The sequence below is a fragment of the Dromiciops gliroides genome, chromosome 2 (assembly GCF_019393635.1).
Source record: "Dromiciops gliroides isolate mDroGli1 chromosome 2, mDroGli1.pri, whole genome shotgun sequence".
Lineage (NCBI taxonomy): Eukaryota > Metazoa > Chordata > Mammalia > Microbiotheria > Microbiotheriidae > Dromiciops > Dromiciops gliroides.
This window is the reverse complement of record NC_057862.1, coordinates 318,788,363-318,816,070: the sequence shown is the minus strand read 5'-3', so window position 1 is coordinate 318,816,070 and position 27,708 is coordinate 318,788,363. Positions and strand designations below refer to the sequence as shown.

The window sequence follows — 27,708 nt, the reverse complement described above, 5'->3', positions numbered from 1 at the left end:
GTGGGGGTAAAATTGTTGTTACCAGATCAGTGTCTACATGGGTGTACTCAGCAACCATCTAGTACTCTGGCAACCTCTAGTGCTGTCTGATTCTCCAAAGGGAATATGCTTAAATGGCTTTCTAGTGCACCTTGGCTGAGTTACATAATCCCATGAAGCACCTGGGAGGAATTAATGCCCTATCTGTGCCCACCCCCCCAGTTTCCTGCCCTAAATCCCTGCTTCAAGAGGACTTATAGCTGAGACCATACCATGTCGAAATCAGAGCTGAGATCGTCAGAAAGGAAACTGTTTGGTTCCCTATAGACTAATTTTATTTCTTAAACTGCTTTTTGAAAGTGAGCCTCGGTCTCTCTGCAACACCGAGGGTTGCTAAACTCAAAGATGGGGGAAGTGACCGCGGCGGAGGTGGAGAAGTTCCTGGATGCTAATGTTGGCTTTGCTAAGAGGTACTACAACCTCCAGTTCAGGGCCAGAGTCATCTCTGGGCTATTGGGTGCCAAGGAAGCAGCTGTTGATTTCAGTCACTTCCACTCCTTGACCAGTGTGGAAGAGAGTGAGATTATCTTCGACCTCCTCCGAGATTTCCAGGAGAACCTGCAACCTGAGAAATCTATGTTCAACGTCATGAAGAAGCTCTGCTTTCTCCTTCAGGCCGATCGAATGAGTCTGTTCATGTACCGTGCACGGAATGGAATTGCGGAGCTGGCCACAAGGCTCTTCAATGTCCATAAAGATGCAGTCTTGGAGGACTGCCTGGTGGTGCCTGACTCGGAGATCGTCTTCCCTCTGGATATCGGTGTGGTGGGCCATGTAGCACATTCAAAAAAACTTGTGAACGTCCCCAATGTAGAAGAGGTATTGGATGTCCCATGTGTCCAGGGGACTCCTGGGTCTAGGGGGATGGAGGTGGAGTGAGAAGGGCACAGTTTTTATTCCTTCGGGGAACAAAAGGGGAGTTCGTGATGGGGGTGTGGGTATCCAGTTGGCTCTCTCTGTGAGGAGTGGTTCTATGGTGTGGGAGCCATTTCTGGAGGTCTGCTGTATGGGTGGGCAGTCACCAAGTGGCCAAAGTGGTCCATGAATAGAAACAGGGATCTGTTTCTATTTGAGTTTGATACCATTGATCAGGTTAAGAAGCCCTGACTTCGTGCAAATGTGTTCTATGGAAACTAAGGCAAATAGATAGATCAAACATTCATGGCACTACTAGGGCTAGGAGAATGAGAATATGTGGCTATTTCCTATTCAGCCAATATACAAATTCTTCTTGGCTTCTCTGATTCTCTCTGACCCTTTGCTGCCATCAGAAAAGGGCTTATTTTCAAACCTTTAAATGTGAAATTTTGCCTTCCCTGTTGTCTGTCTCTGTTGGCCTGAGAATAAAAGAGAATTGGATTTGGAGTCAAAAAGTTGGGCTCCTCTCCTTACCACCAGTGTGTACTTGAGCAAATTATTGACCTTCTCTGCCCTTCAATCTCCTCCTCTGTAAAATGAGGTGTTGGACTAAATGAACTAACTTTATAGTCCTCTCAATATGCTGCTTCAGTGTCCTCAGGTTTAGGCATTTTCACTAGCATGGGGGAAATAACTTGCATGTATGATAGTCTCAGCATGAGGGTTCTGGTTATAGAGGGTCTGACTTTTAAAGAGACCTAGATGCCTGGCTTCAGACAGATTTGCTGCTTCTACTGCAGACAGGATTCCCTGAGTAGACTGGGTGCTGGGTTTGGGCACCAGGAATGAGGGAAATTGAGTAAGTAAAGTTGAAATGGCTCCTCAATAATTGTTGTTGTTAGAGGCAGCTAGGTGGCGCAGTGGATAGAGCATGGGCCCTGGATCCAGGAGGACCTGAGTTAAAATCTGGCCTCAGACACTTAACACTTATTAGCTGTGTGACCCTGGGCAAGTCATTTAACCCCAATTACCTCATCAAAAAAAAATTGTTGTTGTTGTTTGTCCTTCATTACCAAAGAAGAGCATGGCATGGGGGGGTGATGTCATGACTTTGCAGTGAATTGGATTTAAGTGAGGGAGGGCTATGCAGGCTCACCACCTCACTCTCGTCCAGAGCCATCTATGTCCAGTGGCAAAATATATATCAGAACGACTGGAAATGGCCCCAGATGTTTAAGGCAATTGAGGTTAAGTGAGTTGCCCAGGGTCACACAGCTAGGAAGTGTCTGAGGTGAGATTTGAACTCAGGTCCTCTCAACTTCAGGGTCAGTGCTCTATATACTGTGGCACCTAGTTGCCTCTTGTTTCCCAATAATAATTTATGTGTGAAAGAGGAATCCCATAAGAGAGGTTATTAGTTTCGCAAAGATGGCTCTCCTCATGCCAATGGGCAATGTCCTTGCCAGGCTGGACTTCTTACATTTTCTATACTGCATTGTTGGCACTGATTTTCAGTGACACTGGCATTGTTGACCAAAGATAGACTATTTTTTTTTTTTGGTGAGGCAATTGGGGTTAAGTGACTCACTCAGGGTCACACAGCTAGTGTCAAGTGTCTGAGACCAGATTTGAACTCAGGTCCTCCTGAATCCAGGGCCAGTGCTCTATCCACTGTGCCACCTAGCTGCTCTGCCAATAGACTATTTTTTAATGAGCCTTCTCTCCCTATCCTTCTTGGCACATCCAAGACAAAAGAATGAGGTAATTGATTTGAGTTACATAAAAGAGAGGCTTACAAACCTGGTTTTGTTGGAGTTATAATGATAAAATAATTTACATAGACTCATAGAACCACAGAATGTGAGAACTACAAAGGACCTTTAGGATCATTTAGTCCAGTCTCTTATTTTATAAAGAAGGAAGCTGAGACCCAGAGAAAAGAAAGTGATTTCCCCATAATCATGGAAAACTGGTAGAACTAATTGTTCCCATTTTGCGGGTGAGGAAATTGAGGTTCAGAAATGTCAATGCTTATACAGTTAGCTGATGGCAAAACAGAGTAGAATCTAGCTTTAGAGATTAGATCTTTTGTTCCTTCAAATAAATATTATTATTCTGTTGATCTACCTAAAGTAGAATTACATGGTGGGCAAAACTCCTTAGTGTAGTCTAAGCAGATAAAAATGTAATTGCAAAATTTATAACAAAATAAATAAAAATATAATACAACATAGATAATCTTAATTTGTGGTTTTCTAAGTCAATATGCTACCAGTAGGGATCTGTTTCTATTTGAGTTCAATACCATTACTCTAAAGTATCCCTTTGATAGTTTGATATAGCATTAAAACCATAAATTAGCTTTAGTAGTATTGTTATTTTAAATTATGTTAGCATGTTCCAACCATGAGCACTGAAGATTCCTCAAGCTATTTGGTTTTTCTTTATTACTTTAAAGAGTCATTTCTAATTGAATTTATTTAAGTATTTTGTGTGCTTAGGTCATTAACAAAATCCTAACCAAAAATGTACAATGGGAGGAGCTTCAATGTTCTTAGAGGGCTGTAGGGGATCAAGCATCATGGTGTTTGTTGAATAGCCATTCCATGTGAGAATGCAAATTGTGGGTCCTTACACTTCATTGTTGGAAACAGGTTTCTTGTAGAGTGCTATAGGGCTTTGTTCTTCTTTTATAATCAATGACTCTGGCAAAGGCATTATTAAGTCTGAGGAAAGAGAAAAGCTGGGGGGAATAGCTAATAGGTTGGATGATAGAATTAGGTTTAAAAGATCATGAAGAGGGGCAGCTAGGTGCACTGGCCTTGGAGTCAAAAGGACCTGAGTTCAAATCTTACCTCAGACACTTACTAGCTGTGTGACCCTGGGCAAGTCACTTAACCCCAATTGCCCCACCAAAAAGAAAAAAGAAAAGAAAGAAAGAAGAAAAAGATCATGAAGAGTTGGAATGTTTTGTCATCTCTAAGAAAATTAATTTTTTTTTTAGTGAGGTAATTGGGGTTAAGTGACTTGCCCAGGGTCACACAAGTGTTAAGTGTCTGAGGCCGGATTTGAACTCAGGTACTCCTGACTCCAGGGCCGGTGCTCTATCCACTGCACCACCTAGCTGTCCCAAGATTAAATTTAATATGAACAAATGTGAAGCCCTAGACTTGGATTAAAAACATCAAGAGCACAAGATGGCAGGGAGAAGTGGTAGTAGAATGTGACTCAAGCAAAATGTTCTTCCCCATTCCTGTACCTAGAGCAAAGAGGAACTGAAATCTCTATACAAGCCCTCTGGACAAAGACTTCCATTTGTCCCATGTGTTCTAATCCTATCTATCCTAGAGCAGCTCCATACTTGGCTTGTCAATGTTATCAGAAGAGAAGGCAATGAGGCAGCTAGGTGGCACAGTGGATAAATCATTGGTCCTGGATTCAGGGGGACCTGAGTTCAAATCTGGCCTCAGACACTTGACATGTACTAGCTGTGTGACCCTGGGCAAGTCACTTAACCCCTAATGCCTCATCAAAAAAATAAAATAAAATAAATTCAAGAAGAGGAGGCAACTGGGTGGTTCAGTGGATAGAGCACTGGACCTAGAGTCGAGAAGACCTGAATTCAAGTATGGCCTCAGGTACTTACTGTGTGACTCTGGGCAAGTCATTTAACCTCTCTTAGTGTCAGTTTCCTCATCTGTAAAATGAAGATAATAATAGCACTAGCTCTCTGGGTTGTTGTGAGGATCAAATATTTGTAAAGCACTTTGCAAACCTTAAAGGGCTATATAAATCTTAAGATTAGATATAAGATAGGGGCAGCTAGGTGGCTCAGTGGATAGAGTACCAGCCCTGGAGTCAAGAGGACCTGAGTTCAAATCTGACCTCAAATCTTGACACTTACTACTTGTGTGGTCCTGAGCAAGTCAACTAACCCCAATTGCCTTGCTCCCCTCCAAAAAAAAAATAGATAGTAGGCACAGGAAGGTGATTAATGATGGCATCAGGAATGGAGATAAAGTTGGGAAAGCTAAATGGCATAATAAAATGACAGAATTGAGAGCCCACAGGATCTCCAGGCATGGATTCAATGGGTTAAAAGCGATGACAGAATGAATGGATGGGGTTAGAAAGCAGCTTGTGTGAAAAAGATAGTTTGTGTGCCTGCAAACATAATATAAGTCAATAGTGAGATGTTGTAGCGAAAAAATGAATATAACTTTAGATTTTCTTAACAGGAGTCTATTTTGCAGAGTGAATGAGATACAATGGTGCTATATTCTCCTTAGCCCTGGTCAAACCTCTCTAGAAATCTTGCATCCAGATGTTGGCATCCTTTTTTAAAAGGACAATTAACAGCATGGCGTCACAGTTAGAAGAAGATAACTATTAGATTGGGGATGGGAGTCTTTATGCTTGTTTGTAAAAACTGGGGACATTGGGGCAGCTAGATGGCGCAGTGGTAAAGCACCGGCCCTGGATTCAGGAGTACCTGAGTTCAAATCCGGCCTCAGACACTTGACACTTACTAGCTGTGTGACCCTGGGCAAGTCACTTAACCCTCATTGCCCTGCAAAAGCAAACAAACAAACAAACAAAAACTGGGGACATCTAGGCTGGAGAAGAGATCCTGGCAGGTCATATTTACTGTCTTCACATAATTGCAGAATCACAAATTGTGCAAGAATTTGAGGGTGGGAAAAGGCATCAGCCGCCACCTAATCCAACCCATGCTTAATGAATGGTTTTGAAAGCATCTGCCTAAAGATCTCCAACGAGATCTATGGCTGCCATTCCACTTTTCAGCAGCTCTAACTGTCAAGAAGTTTTTCTTCTGGCATTTCTCCTGCTTCTGCCCCTGGGGCCAAAGAGAAATGTCCTGTGGCGATGGCTGTTAAATGGAGGAAAAAAAATTAAACTCATTCTGTGGGACTCCACAGAGAGAAGTTATGACCAGAGGGTAGACACTGCAGAGAGAGATTTTCATTCAATAGAAAAAAGAACTTTCCAGCAATAAAAACTGTCTAAAAGTAAAATGGGCTTCCTTGAGAGATAACAAATCTTTCATCATTAGAAGTGCTCAAGCAGAAGCTGTATGACTTCTTTTTGAGGACTTCATAGTATTTTTGTGTATCATGTAGGACCTAAATGAGATGCCCTGCAAGGTCCTATCCAACCCTTAGATTCTGTGATTATAGATGTGGAAGGAAAAGAGCAGAGAATTGGGAGTAAAAGACAGGGGCTTGAGTGCTCTTTGTCATGAAATCACTAGGTGACTGTAGGTTGGGGACTTCCCCCCCATGCCTCATTTTACTTTTCTGTAAACTAAAGGAGTCCTACTTTTTATTCTTTTAGATCTCTTGTTGCTCTGACATTCTGTGGTTGATTTCATGAAATGATATTAAATATTGAACATGTTAAATGCAAACATGAGTAATTTGAAGCCAAGATTAGCTATATAAGATAGCTTTTGAGCACATGAACCAGACCTATGTTTATGAAGACATCACTACTACTTTGAAGATACCATATTACATGTCTATTGATTAATACCCTATGATGATATTAGCTAAATCCTCAAATCCTAGTTTAATTATAGCAGAAGAGGCTTAACCTAATTTCTTTACCCTTCAACTAGCTTGAAACCACATTATTAACTAATACTGAATGTTCATGTAATCACACCCCAATTAGAAGACATTCTTTGATAGCTCTGGCATCCCAGGTAGAAATGATCTCTTCCTTATAAAATTTCTCATAACATCTCTTTGGATAGCTCCTTTACACTTAAACAATTCTGTTATTTTCTACAGTTATTCATGCATAGTCTTATCTCTCTATTAGACTGTAAGTTCTTTGAGAACTGGGGCCAGGTCTTGTTTCATCTTTGTATTCCTCATGCCTAGTACTGTGCCTCACTTTAATCATAGTAAACATAGGCTAACCATAAGATTGTGAGTTGAAAAAGACCTTAGAAATAAGCCATTGAGTTTGACAAAAGAAAAAACTAAGACTTGGAGAGGAAAATGACTCATTCATTGGAGCAGCAAGGTACGGCAGTGGAGAGAGTGTTGAATCTGGAGTTAGAAAGATCTGAGTTCAATTTTACCTCAGACACTTACTAACAGTGTGATACTCACAAGACACTTAACCTTTGTTTGCCTCAATTTCCTTATTTGTAAAATGGGGATAATATAGCACCTGCATCCCAAAGTCTTAGGGAGAATCAAATAAAATAATATTTGTGAAAAGCTTAGCACAGTGTTTGACACGTAGTAAGCACTATATGAATGTTAGTTGCTATCGTCATTATCATCATCACTCAAGGTCATAGAGGTAGAACTAGAATTCAAAACCAGGTTTTCCAATTCCAAATCTAGAGCTTTTTGCTCTAAGTGTTATTAAGTTTTTCCAATTCACAGTGACTAGAAGTATTATTAGTTGCTGAGCTCTCCAAATGGTCCTGAAGATGGTTTCTTCTTGTAACCCTCTTTGACCCTGGGCAAATCATTTCAAGTACTTGCTTAACAAATATGTGTTCAGTTGAAGTGAAGTGAATTGATTCTGGCAATTTGCAGGTGTCCTTTTCTTAACAAAAGTCAACTATTGTATCTGTGACATTCATTCCCAACTACTCTAGTCCTTTCTGGCAATTTGTCCTATAGATAGTTCCTTCTGTCTTTATAAGCTCAGTCTCTCTCTCTCTTTTTTTTTCAGTCTCTCTTTATCCATTGACTCCTTCCCTATTGACTACAGATATGCCCAGGTCACTTCCGTTCTTCAAAAATCTTCACTTGACTTTCCCATCCTTAGTCTTATCATCTGTTATGTCCCCTCCCTTTCACTAGAAAACTCCTAGGAAAAAAACTAACTCTACTCCTTGCCATCTACCTCCTCCTAAGGTTTCTTTTTTCTTTTTTTTAGTGAGGCAATTGGGGTTAAGTGACTTGCCCAGGGTCACACAGCTAGTAAGTGTTAAGTGTTTGAGGCTGGATTTGAACTCAGGTACTCCTGACTCCAGGGCCGGTGCTCTATCCACTGTGCCACCTAGCTGCTCCCCTCCTAAGGTTTCAATTCCTTGCAGTATGACTTCTGATTCCATCATCCTTAATTAAAACTGTTCTTTCCAAGAGTACTAATGGTCTCCTAACTGCTAAATCAAATTGCTTTTATTAGTCTTTCTCATTCTTGACTTCTCTTTAGCTTTCGTGGTTGACCGTACTCTACCCCTAGATCCTGTATACTCCCTAGGCTTTCATGACTTTGCACTCCTCTGGTTCTTTTCTTACCTATCTGACCACTCCTTCTTTGTCTCTTTTGCTGGATTATCATTCATTTCTTGCCCCTCTTTTGCAGGAGTGTACATTGAAATTCTACCCTGGTCCTCCTCTGTCTCAGAGAGCTCATTAGTTTCCAGGAATCCAATAATTATCTCTCTATAGATGATCCCTAAATCTGCATATCCAGTTCCCATTTTTTTCCTGAGCTGTAATTTCCCATTGCCAAATGACTATTAGACATTGCCATCTGAGTATTGTATGGACATTTCAAATGCAATGTAAAACAAAACATATTTTCTTCTCCCCAAATCCAGCCCTTTCCCTGACTTCCTTTTTTTCTGTCAAGGGCCACCACCATTCTTCCAGTCACTCAGGTTTGCAACATATTCACCCTCCTCAATTCCTGTATCCAATCAGTTGCCAAGTCCTTCTAATCCTACCTCCACAACCTTTCTCACATCTGTCCCTTTCTATCTACTCATAGACACTCCTTAAATCTGTTGCCTCACTAATCTATTCTTCACACAACTGTCAAAGTGATAGTCCTAAAGGACAGGTCTGATCATTCTATTCTCCTGCTCAAGAAGCTTCAGTGACTCCTCCTTACTTCTAGGATAAAATACAAACTCCTCTCTTTGTCTTCTGCCTACTTTTCAAATTACTTACCATCATATATTCTATGCTCTAGCCAAACTTTTCCACTTGCTAGTTCACAGAATTCTGTCTCATGTCTCCATGCAAAGTTGTCCTCCATCCCTGGAAGGCATTCCCTTCTCATATCAACTTCTTAGAATCCTTAACTTTCTTCTAAGCATAGTACATCTGATACCATCTAAAGAACTTGGGATCCATAGATACCTAAGGCACCCATCTACAGAATTCAGGGGGTCAGTGAACTTGGATGGGGAAAAAAATTACATTCCTAATTCGACTAACCCCTAAGTGAAATTTAGTGCTTTATTTAATTGTGGATTAAAAAAAGAACTGTGATCCAGAAGAGTTCATAGGTTTCACCAGACCACTAAAGAACCCCATGATATAAAAAGGCTAAGAACTCCTGATCTAAGGGAAACATTTCTTGATCTCCCCATTTGTTACTGTTTTCTCCACTAAAAAAAAAAAGGGTTTGCATTTACTTTGTATATATTTTATAAATACTTATCTGTATACACATATAATAGGTGATTGATTGGTCAATGAGAGCCCTGGAAGCATGCCCAATCTGCTCTTCCTGGTTCTGACTCACATAGATGCTTGGGTAGCTTGCTTCCAGGGGCAGCTAGGTGGCGCAGTGGATAGAGCACGGACCCTGGAGTCAGGAGTACCTGAGTTCAAATCCGGCCTCAGACACTTGACACTTACTAGCTGTGTGACCCTGGGCAAGTTACTTAACCCCAATTGCCTCACTTAAAAAAAAAAAAAAGAAGTCTTTGACTCAGGAGACATAACATAGCCCAGGAAAGAATGTTGACTTTGGAGTCAGAAGACCTGGTTCGTATCCTGGTTCTGTTACTTTTTGCACTTGATCTTTGTCAAGTCATTTATTGTCTCTGGCCTCAGTTTCCTCAATTGTAAAATGAGGAGATTGGATTAAGTGCCCTTGGAGGTCGCTTCCAGCTCTACATGTATAATGATATAGCTTCTGATTACAAATCTGCCACTTACTGGATGTGTGGCCTAAAGCAACTTTTCTTCTCAGGGACGAAATTTTCTCATCAACAAAGTGAAGGGGTTGCACTGGATGATTTCTATGGTCCCTTCTGACTCTAACAGCCTCTGAATCTTTAATATGTGATTCCCATTTTGCCTTTGCTTTCTTGTTACAAAGGAAACAGAGACAACTAATCAATAGGTCTCAAGAAATGAATGGGATTGTCTCTTTCTTTGTTCCTTAGGATGAACATTTCTGTGACTTTGTTGATGAACTCACAGAATACAAGACCAAAAACATCTTGGCTTGCCCCATAATGAATGGAAAAGATGTTGTAGCTATAATCATGGCTGTGAATAAAGTGGATGGATCATATTTTACCAAGAGGGATGAAGAGGTAAGGAAATCTTCAAAAAAGGCAACTATGAGTCTTGTCAATATTAGCACAATAACTCACATATAAGAAGAATTTGAAATGTAGTACACATAATGACAATAACGTAAATGGAATGAACAACACCAAAATGAAAGTGAACAAAGTATAATTATAATAACCAAATGGTCCCAGAGAAGAGGTGAGAAAATGCCCTTCTTTCTGCCCTTCTTTGTAGAGGTGTGGAAGAGTGGGGGTGGAGACTATGGGTATAAAGCATTGTATATACTATCAAAAGTGGTTAAAGTATAAGCTAACTTTGATGAAATATTTCCCTTTTTGGTGACAAGTGTCACAAGTGGATTTATGACTGAGGAAACAAAGTCTGAACTATGTGATTTATTAGCAAAGCATGCATAATAAACTGGGTTAAAGGCCCTTCAGTAGGTGCAAAGACCCTAAATTCAGATTTTTGCATGTATTTTTATGTATTAAAAGAAAACAATAAATAAGATACAGAATAGGATATAGAATTAGGTAATCTGGTTCCTTATTGAAGGATAGATTTGGGACTTTCTGAGTTGGGAGAGAGTGAGTAAGTAGGTAGAATTCCCCCAAATCAGGTGATTTACAGGAAAACAAAACTCAAATATTAAAATGGAGGTTGTTCACAAACTGAAGTCAGTTTGGTTCTCATAATTCCTTCCTTTGAACCTTTCCCCCAACCTGATGGATCACTATCAGCCAAATTTATAAGATTTTATATGCCTATTATCAATATCACAAGCATCATAAACCAAGAAGAGGTCACTAAAAAGTAACTTTTATAAAGCTTTGTCCAACAACTAACATAGAGTGTCATTGTTATTGTCACTTGTCCTTCATTCTAAAAATGTCTAAGAATAATAATGAAGCATAAATTGAAGAAAGCACATTTACTTGTGGTGGCTAACATGCCATTTCTCTGCATTCGAGTGAACCAGGCAGAATGATTCCACCATGGGTCACTAGGTTTAGGCAATTGTGTTTCTGTTATGACATGTTGGGTTTCCTGAAGGTTTGTCATAACCTCTCCTGATTGATTAATGTAGGAACAACAAGATTGCTTGATCATAGCACAGACTCCTCCTTGTGAAGCTGTAAGTAGGTCTAAGGCCATTGTTTTCGGTAATAGGGAGCACTACCCATACATCAGGGTATAATGACAAACCCAACACCCATGGGGCCCAATTTCTCTAAGATGATACAAAGTATGCCCTATATCACCATGAAGTTTACTAATAGTATTAAGGTTTTTCCAATCCTCCTGAGAGAATTAGAATCTGGAAAAGGCAATCAGTGATAACTTCAAAATTAAGCAACAACAGGGAAATGAGCAAGATTTAAAATATATGATAAGTGTGATTGTGAGGCATAAAGCAAATGGTATTGTGAAAAGTATCTGTTTTCCCATAGTTGGCAATTTTTCATTCCCATGATTACTGTTTTTTGTTTAGATTTTTGTTAGAGTAATTTGTTCTATAGTTCTCTTGTGAGGAGTTAACCCGGGAAAGAAGAAATACCAGGTGATGGTTTTAAGATAAAGAAAAATAAAAACTCCTTCGGATACATTGTTCTGTCTCTTGGGCATTATGAACTAATGCAGGGAACAAAGACAGGGAGTCCTCAGGGAGTTTCAAGGACAGAGATCCACTGAAGGAGCAAGAAATAGTGGCCCTAAGTTTACAAAGGAGATAACAACCCCACAGGTTAACAGGAGAATTGGTTATAAAGAGAAGGGAATGCTCTCATTAGAGAGGGCCAACAATAACCATACAGGGAGAAGATTCAGGGATGCTTTGAGGCTTCCCTGAGACCCTGACAACATGTATGCCATAGAAGTAGAGTTATTATCTGGTTCACACATTAAAACCAAATCACAAGCTTCAGTATCTTGTAAGCATTCATAAGTTATGTTACCAACTTTAAGGGAGACAGGGGGTTCACTGGTTGTGGGAAAGATAGTGACTGGATTAGCTGAGGCAGAATCTATGGTCCCTGCCCCTCCCCTGCATCCTCACACCAAAGACTGTCCCTGGGTCCCCTTCCAGGGTCCCCTCAATTTCTATTCCTTTAGTCCCACTTCTTTCTACATTCTCTGGCAATATGGCGTTTTTTGGTATGACAATAAAAATACTCCTGCAACCCCTGGTTCCCTGACATAGCTTGAAAGAGAGCTGGAGATGCTTGGGCAGGGGCCCAAGCTTGGAAGGGAGCCAGGTCTGTTTGGGCAGTGGTCAGAGGTTTTGGCTTAGGTTTTTCTTTTTCTTTATTCTTTCCCTCACAAACATTTTGAGTGATGCTTTTAAGCTCACCAATGCCTTTTTCATGACATCCAGGGCAACTCTTATGAAAATATTTTCATATTTCTGGATGTGATTGTTTAACAAAGTGTATATTAATGATTTGTGTATCTCCCAGGTTGAATGGGTCTAATCACATACCAATTAGCACTCTTACACAGTCTGTCATAAAAGTAGTTGAGGGGGGCGGCTAGGTGGCACAGTGGGTAAAGCACCGGCCCTGGATTCAGGAGGACCTGAGTTCAAATCCGGCCTCAGACACTTGACACTTACTAGCTGTGTGACCCTGGGCAAGTCACTTAACCCCCATTGCCCCGCAAAAACAAAACAAAACAAAAAACCAAAAAAAAAGTAGTTGAGGGCTTCTTTCTTTTCTTCCTAGACAGGTTCTTGGAACTCACTCCAGTATTGGAGGAGGACAGCACACATTTCCATGCCCCTGATCAAAGAAAGGAAGCATTTTTCTTCCATACTTATCTTTCAGGGAATAGAAAAGTATCATGTACAGAGTTAGGAGTGAGATCTTTATGAAACGGAATTCAGACACTCTGCCCCATTCTCTTGATCACAGTCCTTTCAACACCCCCTTTTCATTTCCTTGTCAGGTAACAATAAACTTGCTGGGGGGAAATTTGCTGAATGAATTTTAAAAATGCATCTAAAGAGGAAAAAAAATACCCTGATCTCTGCTGTTCCAAAGGGTTCATGGTCCTTCTCACCTCTCACTTTGTTTGCATTTTAGGTTCTAATGAAGTACCTTAATTTTGCAAATCTGATCATGAAGGTGTTCCATCTGAGCTACCTTCACAACTGCGAAACTCGCAGAGGCCAGGTAAGAACCCAGACATAAGAGAATTCGACACAGTTTGGTTGGTTCTTGAGCCATTTATGTACGAGATATTGTGAAAGAAGCCCACTTATCCTGGGCTTCTTGGCTATAAGGGTTGTCTCTCTCTCCCATTAGACTTTGAGCTCCTTGAGAAGAGGAATTTCCTTCTGCCTTCCTTTCTATCTGTAGCACTTAGTATAATGTCTGGCACTTTAGTGCTTAATCAATGCTGGCTGACTGCTTGACTGTATATGTATAGTGTGTACTGAACTCATGCTAAAAAGGCTCCAGATTCTTTGTTTGAAACTAGGGGAACTGCTGCTGCTGTAGCCTATCCTAAACCCTTTACATGTTTTCTTTGTATTCATTTAGATACTCCTGTGGTCTGGGAGCAAAGTGTTTGAAGAACTAACAGACATTGAAAGACAATTCCACAAAGCCCTTTACACAGTCCGTGCCTTTCTCAACTGTGACAGATACTCTGTGGGACTATTGGACATGACCAAGCAAAAGGTTAGGCAATCTGTGGAACAAATATTGTAAGTCAGAGTTAAGCATGGTTTTTGATGGAATCCATCTTCCCATAACCACTTCACATGCCTCAGGGAAAGCCTTGGGAAATTGGGGTCATACAGTGAGTTTCACGCAAAGGCCATCCTTTTACAGCAAGGGCATCAAACCCATTTCCTACTTAAACCTAGCAAGTGACCAACTAAAAGGCTGAGTAGCAGAAAAACAGACTTTTGCTTGCCAGGGTCATCTGAAAAGTAGGCACTCTTACTTTGGGTGGGACAAGGATTGTTACTGTTTGGGACAAACTGCTTCAGTTTATCCAAATAACTCGAGGAGACCACCAAGTCAAGCAGAGACAGATTTATTAAATCCTCATGAGGACGGGCAAAACCCAATTACGCCTTGAAGTCTTGCAAAGATATGCCCAATCCTCTAGGTTTTTATAGTAATCTTGAAAAGGACTGTCCCCACGTACACCTAGGGTGGATGAGCTCACAATCTAACATCCAATCCTGTCTCATCCAAGGTGCGTGTTCAGCTCGTGATCAATGTATGGAGACATGCATACGTGTTCCAGGAGCAAGGGGGAAAAGGGGAGGGGGAACAAGGTCAAACCAAAGGAAGAGGAAACAGGGGAGTGAGAGTCAGATGTTTCAGATCTCACAGTTCCCACTGACTCCCCTCTTCAGGCCCCTGTCTCTAAAGATAAGGATGACAGGGTTAAAATTTATCTTCGGCCATGTTGGGAAGTCAAAGAAATAATTGGCAATAAAACTTAAAGGAGACAGTGAGGATTTGACAAGCAATAAACTTCTAAACTAACTATATTGGGTCAGGGCTGGGTACCTTCCAGACCCCATCCTCAGAGTTTAATCTGACTCAAATCCATAATCATATCATACATTACCTTCATTAAATTAGCAGCAACAAGAGAGGGGAGAGGCAAAATGAAGAGAATATTGGTTAAGAATAGGGAACTCAGGGCAGTTAGGTGGCACAGTGGATAGAGCACTGGCCCTGAACTCAGGAGGTCCTGAGTTCAAATCTGGCCTCAGACACTTGACACTTACTAGCTGTGTGACCCTGGGCAAGTCACTTAACCCTCATTGCCCTGCAAAAAAAAAAAAAAAAGAATAGGGAACTCAACATTGTATTGAATAAATAAATAAATGATGGTGAATTTACTTCTAGTCTGTGGCCAATAAAAGGAGAGAAAGTAAACAAAAGAGGGTAAAAGAACAAGAAATGGGAAGAGGGTGAGCCAAGAAAGAGAAAAGGTTATGAAGAGACTTAGGGAAGGAACCAGTACTAGAAGGGAAATGGGTAGGGATAACAAAGAAAGAGACAGAAAATTTCTTGTGTTGAAAGCACAGCGGTAGAGAGCAGAAAAGTTGAGTTCTTGGAAAATGACAAATGGAGAGGATCCTATTCCTGATATTTTTTCCCTCCAATCCACTTTTCCCTCCTCAACAAAGGTTAGCCTCTTCAACTCCCTCTCCCCTGGTCTGACTACCTCAAGGCAATTTAGAATTGAAGAACTTAAGAGCCAGAAAAGACCTTTAAGGTTGTCTTGTACAACCTTCCTAATTTTTCAGAGGCAGAAACTGGGACTCAGAGAAATTAAATGATTCTCTAAAGGTCACACTAGTGGAAAGAAAGAACCCAGAGCTTCCGACTCCAAATTCAACATAAGTTTCATTACCCTAGACAGCCCACTAGATTTGCCTCCCGCCCAAGGATCTATGTAAACTTGATCATGTAGCAGCTTCTGAGTTTCATAAAACTTCAGGAAGTTTCCGTCTTTGTGAGAACTCAAGGATTAATAGCATGTAGATCAACAAACCAACTAAAAATGCAAAATATATTTATTCTGATCAGACCACACAGACAGGGCTAGACTAGAATGTTTCTCTAGCACTGACCTGACAGTATTAACTGTATCTTTAATCAGGTTCAGCCAAGATTTGTGAGGTTCAGCAACAAACCCTTTGCTGTTCCTTCAGAAAAAGCAACTATTGACTTAGTGAGTACAACAGTCAACTGTCTGAATGTGGAAGATTCATCACTATTCTGAAGAGTTATGATTGCAGAAGAATTAACCCTAGGTTAACCCCCTAGCCTGGGGGTGGGGGTGGGGGGTGAATCTGATTTTTCTAAACTCTTTCCTGGGAGAGCAATATCTCCGGAGGGTGTTTCAATGAAGTCAATCCCAGAGGGCACAACTGAACCCTTTGGGGAGGCATGTTTACCACGACTTTAAAAGGAGTGATCCAACTAGAAGGATGTTTACTTTATAGAGGAAACTAAGCGGAGGTGCTTGGGCTGCTATTCTCTCCGGGTTTGACAGGATCTCTAAACTACTATAGTTTCCTTGGATATCCAATGTAGTATGGCCCAGAGCCCTGGTTTTGAAGTCAGAGAGCTAGGTTCAAATCCTGACTCTGACATTATTACCTATGTAACCCAAGGCAAATCATGGTACCTTCTCTGGGTATCATTTTGCTGATCTGTAAAATGAAGGCATTCGGGCAACTTAGGGGTTCTCAAGGTTCCTTCAAGACCTAAACCCTATGATGCTTCAGAAACCTTAAAGGAACAGGAGATGTCAGACTTTTTCCCTTAGATTTACGTTCCATGGAAGGAAGCAAAAAATTATATCAGCATTAATCTAAATCACTTGGAACCAATGAGAAAGCAGTAAAATAGCTGACATTTATAGCACTTTATGGTTTGCAAAATGTTATCCCTACAACTACCCTGTGAGGTGTGTAATGCAAGTTATCAATATCCCTATTTTTCAGATGAGAAAGTTGAGACTAAGAGAGGTGTGAATTTGCTTCTGGTATGGTCACGCAGCCAGGATTTAAATCTGTCTCTCCCAGTCCACTGCCCTTTTCCCTATACCACACTTTCCCTGGAAAAAATTGACTATTTGGCTGAACTTTCTGGTCTTTTCCCATGGTGGATTAGTAGAGCAGCAGCAGCTTGAATGTTAGTTAGTGGAATTGGTCTGAAGTCAACAAGGAAGACACTGATGGTAAAATAACCAGAAATGATGATGAAAATTCTATCCAATTCATATGTAAACAGAGACTGGACATTTATAGCTCTGCGGGAACAATTGCTTGCTTTGGTTACTAGGTGTCATATAGGGCCTTTGAAAACAGTGTGAGGAGCTCCAGTGAAACATCAGAAGACTCTAATGGAGCTGACTTACATACACTTAAATAAATGGGTTATTTTTTTTTAAATGGAATCTCATCACCTCTCCTTTATGGCTATCCAAAGAGTAAACATGGTAGGCTGGTCATGTAGGCACAGGAATCAATACCTGAAAGGAAATTTGTCTGCCTTTTGAGGGAGATAATAAATAATGAAGGAATCATAGTTACAAGATTAGCAGAGAATGAGGCAAAGGTTCTAGGGTCAAGCCAGCCTCTTAGCAACCCAGCTCCCAGTTATCCAAGATTGCCCATGAACTAAACCTAGTCAAGAGGCCTTTAGAGTGTGATAACATTATCAAGGGACTCTAGCCTTTGATTACACAACAAGCTATCACTAACTTTTCTGTATTCCATTCCTTTGATTTGGTCATCTAATTTAATTCAATTCAGTTATTCATTCATCCATGTGGCATTTCTTTCTTTTCTTTTCTTTTTTTTTTGGTGAGGCAATTGGGGTTAAGTGACTTGCCCAGGGTCACACAGCTAGTAAGTGTCAAGTGCCTTGAGGCCAGATTTGAACTCAGGTCCTCCTCACTCCAGGGCCGCGTTCTATCTACTGCACCACCTAGTTGCCCTCCGTGCAGCATTTCTTATGTGTAAGGTACTAGATGGGCTTGGAGCAGACATACTAATGTCAGAGGGAGAAATATAACCTCTCAGGTCCTTTATGGATCTAAATCTATAACACTTTGAGCCTATGAACATTGAAATGTTGGCTATACATCTGACTACCTGGCTAACTTTGGACAAATCACTTTCTCTCTCTGGATCTCAAATTACTCATCTATAAACTGAAAGTCTTGACCTGGAATTGTGGGAGAAAATCCACTAAAATCTTCATAAATAAATAATAGTCTCTGTCCCATTCACCACTATTGGGCATGTGAATATTGGCTTTACAGTCAATGCATGTGAATTAAAATTCTGGCTCTCCTATTACCCACCCAAGTGACAGACAAGTCACTTAAGAGACTAGTCACTTGACCCTTTTGGGTCTCAGTTTCCTCAACCATAAATATAAAGTGGTTAGACTAAATGATCCCTAAAGTCCTTTTTAGGTGGTGGGGTTTTTTTTGCGGGGGGGGGGGGTTGCTATGATCCATATACATGAAGGTGACTTGAAAAAAAACCAACAAACTAGGGTGAAATGTACCAAAATATTTGTAGCAGCACTTTTGTGGTAGCAAAAAAAGAAAAGAAATAAAAGTATGTGTCCACCAGTTGAGAAATGGCTAAATAAATTGTGGCATATGTGTAGAGTAGAACTGGTTAATCAATGGCTCAAATGTGGGAGGGAAGAGAGTATAGCTAGTGCATGAGGTGACGACCTAGGAAAGAACTGAGGGGTAGAGCAAGGACAAAGAACAGGGCTTGGGGTTTCAAGGCAGAGGGAAAGATGAAATTACTACAGATTGTGATCAGATAAGGGAATTTCAGAATTCATTAACATGGAAATGGTGTGTTTGTGGTCGGTGACAAGATCAAGGGTATAATCATATTTATGTATAGCTAAGTGGGGTGGAGGAGTAAGTCATATGAAATGAGAAAGTTGAGGGACTATGAGATTATCTCATGGGGTAGATACAACACGGGATGTGGCAGTTACCAGTTATAAGTCACTCAGGAGCTGCGGTTCCTGTATCGTACTGCACAGCCACACTGTGGCCTGTGGCTCTTCAAGGCACTGATCCATGGTCGTCCGAGACTGGTGGAGGCCTATTACTAATAGATATGAACTGAGTGAACCTCTAAGGATGAGAGGTTACTGAGTGATGAGAACTTGGAAGAGGCAATAGGGAGCAAGGAATATTCCAACACTTCTATCTCAACCAGTGAGTTGAGGGAATGGGTGAAAATGCATCTAGAAGTAGAAAAGATGGCCAGGGAGCCTGTATCATCAGGAGGGAGCTAGGTCTTAGCTGAGAGCCAGAAGATGGGAGGAGAAGAAAAAGAAGATTTAAAATGAAAGCAGATTTGTTACTTATGGACTAGGCATTTCCAGGGAGCACAGTGGAAGGGGTGGATACCCTTAGAGTGGGGCAGAGGTAGGGGTAGAGCAAGGGGAGGGATTGAATTGGGTGAATGGGAATAAGAGTGGGCAGTGGGGAAGGAGGAATGGATTTCAATGATAAAGGCTAGGGGTTCAGAATCACTAGGATAAAGCCTGGTGTGACCTGTGGGAGTATGTTAATAAGTGAAGAATGAAGTAGGATAGGTTATCAACATTCCTAGGGGGTTTTTGGCCTCAGGTGGAATCCTCTCCAGGTCTTAGCTTGTGGAATAGTGTTTTTCTTCTTTCTCCAAGGCAGAACACCTGACAGGACCTCTAAGGTCTCTTCCTACTCTAAATCTATGAGTAAAACACAGCCCTTGTTCTTTAGAAAAATATATAGCTTAAAATGAGAAACAAACTCCAAACATAATCTAAGACTCCAAATGACTCTCCTACCATAGCTTCCTTTCTGCTTTGTTATGTTTTGATGTCCCTCTCGATGCTATCATGATCACTTTTTTTTTCTTTCTAGGAATTTTTTGATGTGTGGCCAGTGCTGATGGGAGAAGCCCCACCCTACACAGGACCCAGGACACCAGATGGAAGGGTAAGCCCCTGCAATTTTCAAAATGTCCTTTGTCCTAGGAAAGAGGCTCACGTTCCTAACACTTTACACATATTATCTCATTCCACCCTCGTTCATTTGGCAAGCATTTATAAGGTGCCTACTATGTGCCATGTACTCAGCGAGATTCTGGGAGTACAAGGTTTAAAATGAAACAGTCCCTGTCCTCCCAGAGCTTACATTCTATCTGGAGAGAAGGCATGTCCATATATAAGTATATATGGAATCAATACAAGGGCATGAGCAATTGATGACATCATGTAGGAAGTGACATTTGCTCTGAGCTTTGAAGGAAAATAGGGATTCCAAGACATGGTGGTGAGGAAGGGATGTGTTCCGGGCATGGAAATAGCCTGTGTACAAAGGAACAGCGATGGGAGATGGCTGGTTTGCCTGCAATGTAGGGTTCCCGAAAGGAAGTGATATGCAGTGAGCCCAGAGAGGTCAGCTGGAGGCAGATTGGGAAGGAGGCAAGAGGGACTCATTAGAGTTTCTAGACTAAGGGAGTGGCATGTGCTTTAGGAATGTCAATGGACCACTCTGTGAGGTGAGGGCTGGCTGAGAGGGAATGGACGGCAGAGGGAAGAAATGGCAGCAAAGAGCCCCAATGGGGAGGCTATTGCAACAGCTCAGACGAGAGGGAACAAAGATATGCTTCGGGGTAGTGTGTGAGTGGAAAGAAGGGGCTAGACATTTTCTCTATGATACAGTGAATCAAACGTTATTATCTCCATTTTACAAATGGAGAAACTGAAACTAAGGGTGGTTCACTGATTGGCTCAGTCACACAGTGAGTCAGAGGCAAAGCTCTGACTTCAAGTGCTTTCTGGCTCGCTGTTATCTTTAAAACCTCCCTGGTTTTTGGCCTCTTATTATACTGACACACATATTCCATGGTCAGCTCACATGCCTCGGAACAACAGATCGACACACAGTAATGGGCTGAGTTGGCACTTAACCTGTAGTTTAGTTTCAGTCTTGCCTGGGAGCTGACAGAGGTTAAGCCATGGTTAGATGACAAAGAATCATAGCTCTAGAGCTGGACAGGACTTCAAAAACCACATAATTCCATACTTGTACTTTTACAGATGAAGAGACTGAGGCCCAAGAGGCTCAGGTGACTTGCTCAGGGCCCCATGGGTTAAGTCAGTAATAGAGATGGGGATGGGAACCCAGTTCCTCTTAATCTCATGCCAGGGTTATTTCCCCTGGACCATTTAGAGAAGTGGTTTAAGTGAGACATGTATAGTTTTCAGCTCCCCTGATGCCCCCTCTTAATTTTTTTTTATTTTTTTAGTGAGGCAATTGGGGTTAAGTGACTTGCCCAGGGTCACACAGCTAGTAAGTGTTAAGTGTCTGAGGCCGGATTTGAACTCAGGTACTCCTGACTCCAGGGCCGGTGCTCTATCCACTGCGCCACCTCTTTTTTTTTTGTTTTGTTTTGTTTTAGTGAGGCAATTGGGGTTAAGTGACTTGCCCAGGGTCACACAGCTAGTAAGTGTTAAGTGTCTGAGGCTAGATTTGAACTCAGGTACTCCTGACTCCAGGGCCAGTGCTCTATCCACTGTGCCACCTAGCCGCCCCCATGCCCCCTCTTAACAGACTTCTTTTTCAAATTCACTGGGGAGGAATCAACACCTTGTAAATGTTTGAGGCAGGTCAGTGCAATGAAAAGAACAAGATCCGGGGCATCAGGAGCCAGGCAATCAAAGCAGTGAGTCCTTGGACCACTAAGGAGCTGTGAGTCCTTGGACAAATCTCCTTTCCCATCTGTGCCTGTTTCATCATCTCTGAAACGTGATCAGTCACTGAAGTATTTGGAGGCTTACGAAATCCTTTTCTCACAACATCTCTGTGAGGTAAGCAGTGAGGACTAGGGCACCCGACAGAGGTAGGAGGAAGGGATTAAGTCAGATGAATAAAAATAAGAGATTGGGCAGCAGGGAAGGGAGAATGGATTTTGATGAGGAAGATTAGGAATGAATGTTTAGGGATCAAGACTCAGGGCTTCAAGCCTTCCTCTGACACGTGATGTAGTTGTCCGTGTGACCCAAGGCAAATTACCTCACCTCTCAGAGCTCCAGAAAAATCTCTAAAATGATCCGTGGCAGAATGGCTGCTAACATGCATTGTCCAAAGACAAGGTTAAGTGATTTGTTTAGGGTTAAGGACCTAGAAAGTGTCAGCTCTAGTTTTCAGCCTGTTCTTGTGACTAGCTTAAGTCTGGAGCTTTATTCCAAACACCACATTACCTGCAAGGGGGAAAAGGAGTCAGTGAGGGGGTGAAGGGTGCTCTGTGAGTGTGTATGAGAGGCTCTGTGTGTTGTGTGTGTGTGACTGTATGTATGCAGAATTAGACTCAGTGTTTTCTAATGTGTGTATGGGAGTATGTTTGTGTGACTCTGCGTGTGAGTATTTGTGTGGCTGTGTGCAAAGGACTGGACTAAATGTTCTCTAAGATTCCTTCCAGCTCCAACACACTGGGAATCTTTGTCTGCTACTCATGCTGAGATGTTAGTTTGCCTTTTCCTGTCGGCTGTGACCACAGTTCTTAGCTGGTCTTGTTTTCAAACTGACCCTTTGTACCTACCTCCTCCTCCTCTTTCCCTCATATCCCCCACCCCTCTTCTTTTGCTGCTGCTCAATCTCTTTCCCTCATTCAAAATTGTAGAATTTAGAGTTGGAAGGTACCTGAACAATTAATCATACCGTCCAAGTCCTTCATTTGCTGATAAAAAAACTGAAGCAGAGGGGGCAGCTAAATGGTGCAGTGGATAAAGCACTGGCCCTGGATTCAGGAGGACCTGAGTTCAAATCTGGCCTCAGACACTTGCCACTTACTAGCTGTGTGACCCTGGGCAAGTCACTTAACCCTCATTGCCTCACCAAAAAACAAAACAAAAACAAACAAATAAACAAACAAATAAACAAACAAAAAAACTGAAGCAGAGCAGGGAAGTGACTTTCTTAAGGTCCTCTGTCTCTTGTGTGACAGAGCTGGGTTTCCTCTTCCAGGCTGTCACCAGACAGTTCTTTGCACTATTCTATTTCCTGAGCTTAAACAAAAAAATGGCCCTCTCAACTCCATTGTAAATTACCAACCAATTAGTCATCTCTGAACCCTCTCTCCCCCACCCCAAGCTGGAAAGACTTTTCCTGCTTGAATCTCTCAGCACTTTAGGTGAGCTTTGCTTTGTTCTTATTGTCTAATATATTTTACAAGCATCTGTGAGATGTTGTATGCCCTCTCTCAGATTGTCAGCTCCTTGAGAGCAAGGGTTCTGTCAGATTTCATCCTCTATCTAGTAGAGTGTCTTACAGGTAGTAGGCTTTTAATTTGTTCATTGATTTGAATTGTTAGGGAGACCCTAAATAGCAGTTATATTGTAAATTCTATGGCAAAGTCAAAGAGGATAAGGAATGGTTTGGTTAATGGCCTTCCCTCTTTCCAAAGGAGTCAGGCAATTCTATTTTTATTTATTTATCTATCAATCTATCTATTTATTTATTTTTGTGGGGCGATGAGGGTTAAGTGACTTGCCCAGGGTCACACAGCTAGTAAATGTCAAGTGTCTGAGGCCAAATTTGAACTCAGGTCCTCCTGAATCCAGGGCCAGTGCTTTATCCACTGCACCACCTAGCTGGCCCCCTAAATAGCAGTTATAGCTGTTCTCTCTTTGCCTCCTGCCCCTAACATCTGCCCATGAGAGTCATACTTCTTTTTTAAGAGTGTGCTTCTACACATAAGGAACTTTGTCATGAGCTGCGTTTGTGTCTGATTTAAACGAACCTCTTTTGACAGTTAATAGGAGGGCTCATTGACTACTCAACCTTGACCTTAAAATAGCAAGTCATTTCTCCACCTCTGATTTGGGTGGAACCTTGGCTTAATAGCAGCGAGTGAGGCCGCTAAGCCCCTGAGCAAGAGTAATGTTTGCATTTGGCACACTGCTCTCCTTGTCTTCTCCTGTGAAAGCTCTGTTTCCTCAAACCCTGACAGGTTCTAAGCCCAGTTAGAAAAGCTTTTGCCAGCATTTCTGCAAAGGGTGAGGATTCTTGAATCTCAGAGAGTAGGGATTGTCTGTTACCTAAATGCTTTCAGTAGTACCCCCCTAAAGGCTTCCCCACAGAGGACAAGTCAAACACACCCTAGGGAATGAGCATCCTATCATGACTAAAAAATGGTGTGACTTTTAAGTACCAACACTATTCTCTGAGCCACCAAAGGCTTCCGAGGTAGGCCTTTCCACCCCACAGGCCCCCAAATCCTCATCCCTTCAACAATTTCCTTTTTAAAATCTATTTTTTTGTTTTTGTTTTTTGGTGGGGCAATGAGGGTTAAGTGACTTGCCCAGAGTCACACAACTAGTAAATGTCAAGTGTCTGAGGCCGGATTTGAACTCAGGTACTCCTGAATCCAGGGCCGGTGCTTTATCCACTGCACCATCTAGCTGCCCCCTTTAAAATCTATTTTTAAAATTTATCTTGTTAAATATTTCCCAATTATATGTAAAAAAAAACTTTTAGTATTTAAGGAAAATAAAGAAAATTTTAAAATGTATGCTTCAATCTGCACTCAGAGTTCAGGTAGCATTTTTCACCGTGGGTTCTTGCAAATTGTCTTGGATCACTCTCTTGATCAGAATAGCTAAGTCTTTCACAGTTTATCATCTTTACAATCATTTGATACATTTCTTTTTTTTTCTTTTTTTCTTAGTGAGGCAATTGGGGTTAAGTGACTTGCCCAGGGTCACACAGCTAGTAAGTGTTAAGTGTCTGAGGCCGGAATTGAACTCATGTACTCCTGAATCCAGGGCTGGTGCTCTATCCACTGCGCCACCTAGCTGCCTATGCACCTCAAAGGACCTAGGTTCAAACCTCACCTCTGATGCCTATTACCTAGGTGACCCTGGGCAAGTTACTTAACCTTCCCAGGCCTCAGTTTCCTCATCTGTAAAATGGGAGGGGGGGTGGACTAGTTAACCACTGGGCTCTTCCATCTCTAGACATATAATCCTGTGCTCCTTGAGGGGGATAGGGAGGAGGACATGGTCAGTTCTACACTTTCAAAAAATTACTTTAACAGGCCGAGCCGAGGATGAATAGGAAGAGACCTGAAGCAGGGAAACAAATTAGAAGGCTGTAATCCCAGCAAGAGGAAGAGGGCCTTAAGAATTAGGGTTATGGATCTGTGAGTAGAAAGAAGGGGCTTATACTAGAGATAGAAAAGGCAGAAATGACAGGATTTGGCAACAGTTGTAGGGTGAGTGAGAGTAAGGAGTCAAGAATGACATTGAGGGGAGCAGCTAAGTGGTGCAGTGGATAAAATGCCAGCTCTGGAATCAGGAGGACCCAAGTTCAAATCCTATCTCAGATACTTGCCACTTACTAGCTGTGTGACCCTGGGCAAGTCACTTAACCCTCATTGCCCTGCAAAAAAAAAATGACATTGAGGTTGTAGGCCTCAGTGAGTTGGAGTTTGGGGTACCCTTGATAGTAATTGGAAGGGGCAGCTAGGTGGCACAGTAGATGGAGCATTGGGAGGACCTGAGTTCAACTCTCACCTCAGACACTTAGTAGCTGTGTGACCCTGGGCAAGTCATTTGACCCTAATTGCCTTAAAACATCCAGGACCATCTCCAGTCGTCCTGATATATATCCTGCTACTGGATCCAGATGGCTCTGGAGGAGAGAATGAGTTTGATGACCTTACACAGCCCTTCCTCACTTAAATTCAACTCATTGAAAGACATGACATCAACCCCATGTCATGGTCTTCTTCAAAAACAAAGGACAAACAACAATGATAGCAACTGGAAGTTCATAAGCAGGGAAAAAGAAAATGAGCTTAATTTTGAACATGTTGAATTTGAGATGCCAATGGGACATCCATTTCAAAATGTTCATAAAAGTCTGAAATTGGGTATTGGCAACAGGAGACCATATTTCCAGTCCCAAAACAAGAAAGTTTAAAGCCTATTTCTCTAGTTCTCCAAAAAGAATTTTTAGTCTTTTCTTGTAGTCAGGAATGCCTGAGTTCAAACCTGACCTCAGATGACCTGCTAACTATATGATCCTGGGCAAGTCACTTAACCTATTTGTCCCAGTTTCCTTATCTGTAAAATAGAGATAATAATGGCTCCTGTCTCCCAGAATTACTGTAAAAATCAGATAAGATAATAATTGTAACATGCTTAATACAATGTCTGGCACATAGTAAGTACTCTATAAATGTTAGCTATTATTATTATTAACTCTCAGTTATCTCCCCCATTACCCCAAAAATGAGTATACCTTCTACACTTTTTGACCTGACCCCCATTGACAACTATCATGACTTCTGCTCACTTGCTACTGAGCTGACTGAGAGATCCATTTGTTTCTCTATGCCTGGCTTTCATCAAGTCTTTTTTTGAAACCACATATTAAATAATAAAGAACTAGACTAGTTCTATGGACAGATAATAGTTCCAATCTGTTTAAAAGCAGTGCTGAGGGGCGGCTAGGTGGCACAGTGGATAGAGCACTGACCCTGGAATCAGGAGTACCTGAGTTCAAATCTGGCCTCAGACACTTAACACTTACTAGCTGTGTGACCCTGGGCAAGTCACTTAACCCCAATTGCCTCACAAAACCCCCCCCCAAAAAAAAAACCAAAAACAAAAGCAGTGCTGAAGGAGGCAGCTAGGTGAAGCAGTGGATAAAGCACCAGCCCTGGATTCAGGAGGACCTGAGTTCAAATTTGACCTTAGACACTTGACACCTACTAGCTGTGTGATCTTGGGCAAGTCACTTAACCCTCATTGTCCCACAAAAACAAACAAAAATAAAATCAGAGCTGGAGTTCATGACTGTTGATATACATTTTGTTTTTAATCTCCTTTGTCCAGGAAATCAACTTTTATAAGGTCATCGACTATATCCTCCATGGGAAAGAGGACATTAAAGTTATACCGTAAGTTTCCAATGGAAGCACATGAACCAGATGAGGAAATCCTCCAGTGCCAGAGAGGCAGGCTGCCACATATAATCAATGTCAATGAAAGAAAAAAAGGGAGATGGGGGTGGGGGTGGCTATTGATGGAAGTATCCTGCAAACGGTATGAGGAAAAGCAAGGCACAATGTATACATTTCAAGGGTTCTTCACCTTTTTTGGTCTTATAGATGACTTTGGCAGTGTGGCAAAGCCTGTGAAATATATAATATTACAAAGAAGACCAATTATACTGAAATATAGTTATCAAAAAAATTAAAAAAAAAAAACAAGCTTGGGGCAGCTAGGTGGTGCAGTGGAGAAAGCACCGGCCCTGGATTCAAGAGGACCTGAGTTCAAATTTGGCCTCAGACACTTGACACTTACTAGCTGTGTGACCCTGGGCAAGTAACTTAACCCTCATTGCCCTGCAAAAACAAAACAAAACAAAACAAAAAACCAAGCTCACAAACCCCAGGGTAAGAATCTCTGAATATAGAATTCTGGATTTGAAATCAGGAAGGCACAGGTTTGACTCTGACCGCTAATACTTATTAACTGTGTGACCATGGACAAGTCATTTAACTTTACCTAGACTCAGTTTCCTGACTTGTAAAATGAGGGCATTGGTATCTCTAGTATTCATCTCACAGGGCTGTTTTAGTGTGATTGGGTAAAAATGTTTGTAAGCCTTTTGTTTTTTTCCTTTGATTGGGTGGAGGCTATAATCAGGGGGATGTCAGTGTCCAGAGCTTTGATTTCAATGGCAGCATGGGGATCCTCAACTTAATGTATAGTCTTAGAGAGGTTAAGTCATCTGCCTATGGTCACACAGTCAATATGTAGGTAGGGCCTGAGCCCAGAAGGTCACCTCCTTCTCTACCACCACTACCACTACTAGCTAGCTAGCTAGCCTTTATACAACACCTACAATGTGCTAAGTGCTTTACAATTATTATCTCACTTGATCCTCACAACAACCCTGGGAGGTAGGTACTTATAATATC

The 27,708-nt window shown here is 41.6% G+C and overlaps 1 protein-coding gene across 1 annotated transcript in view; it reads left to right on the top strand.

Moving 5' to 3' along the window:
* The first annotated feature begins 384 nt into the window (after nucleotides 1-384).
* PDE6A (phosphodiesterase 6A) overlaps nucleotides 385-27,708 on the top strand; it is a 107,724-nt gene continuing 80,400 nt past the window's right edge. Inside the window, exons 1-6 of the mRNA XM_043980715.1 lie at nucleotides 385-858; nucleotides 10,073-10,225; nucleotides 13,286-13,375; nucleotides 13,745-13,885; nucleotides 19,635-19,709; nucleotides 26,618-26,682. Coding sequence (XP_043836650.1) covers nucleotides 385-858; nucleotides 10,073-10,225; nucleotides 13,286-13,375; nucleotides 13,745-13,885; nucleotides 19,635-19,709; nucleotides 26,618-26,682 — 998 coding nt within the window. The remainder of the gene's footprint in view (nucleotides 859-10,072; nucleotides 10,226-13,285; nucleotides 13,376-13,744; nucleotides 13,886-19,634; nucleotides 19,710-26,617; nucleotides 26,683-27,708) is intronic.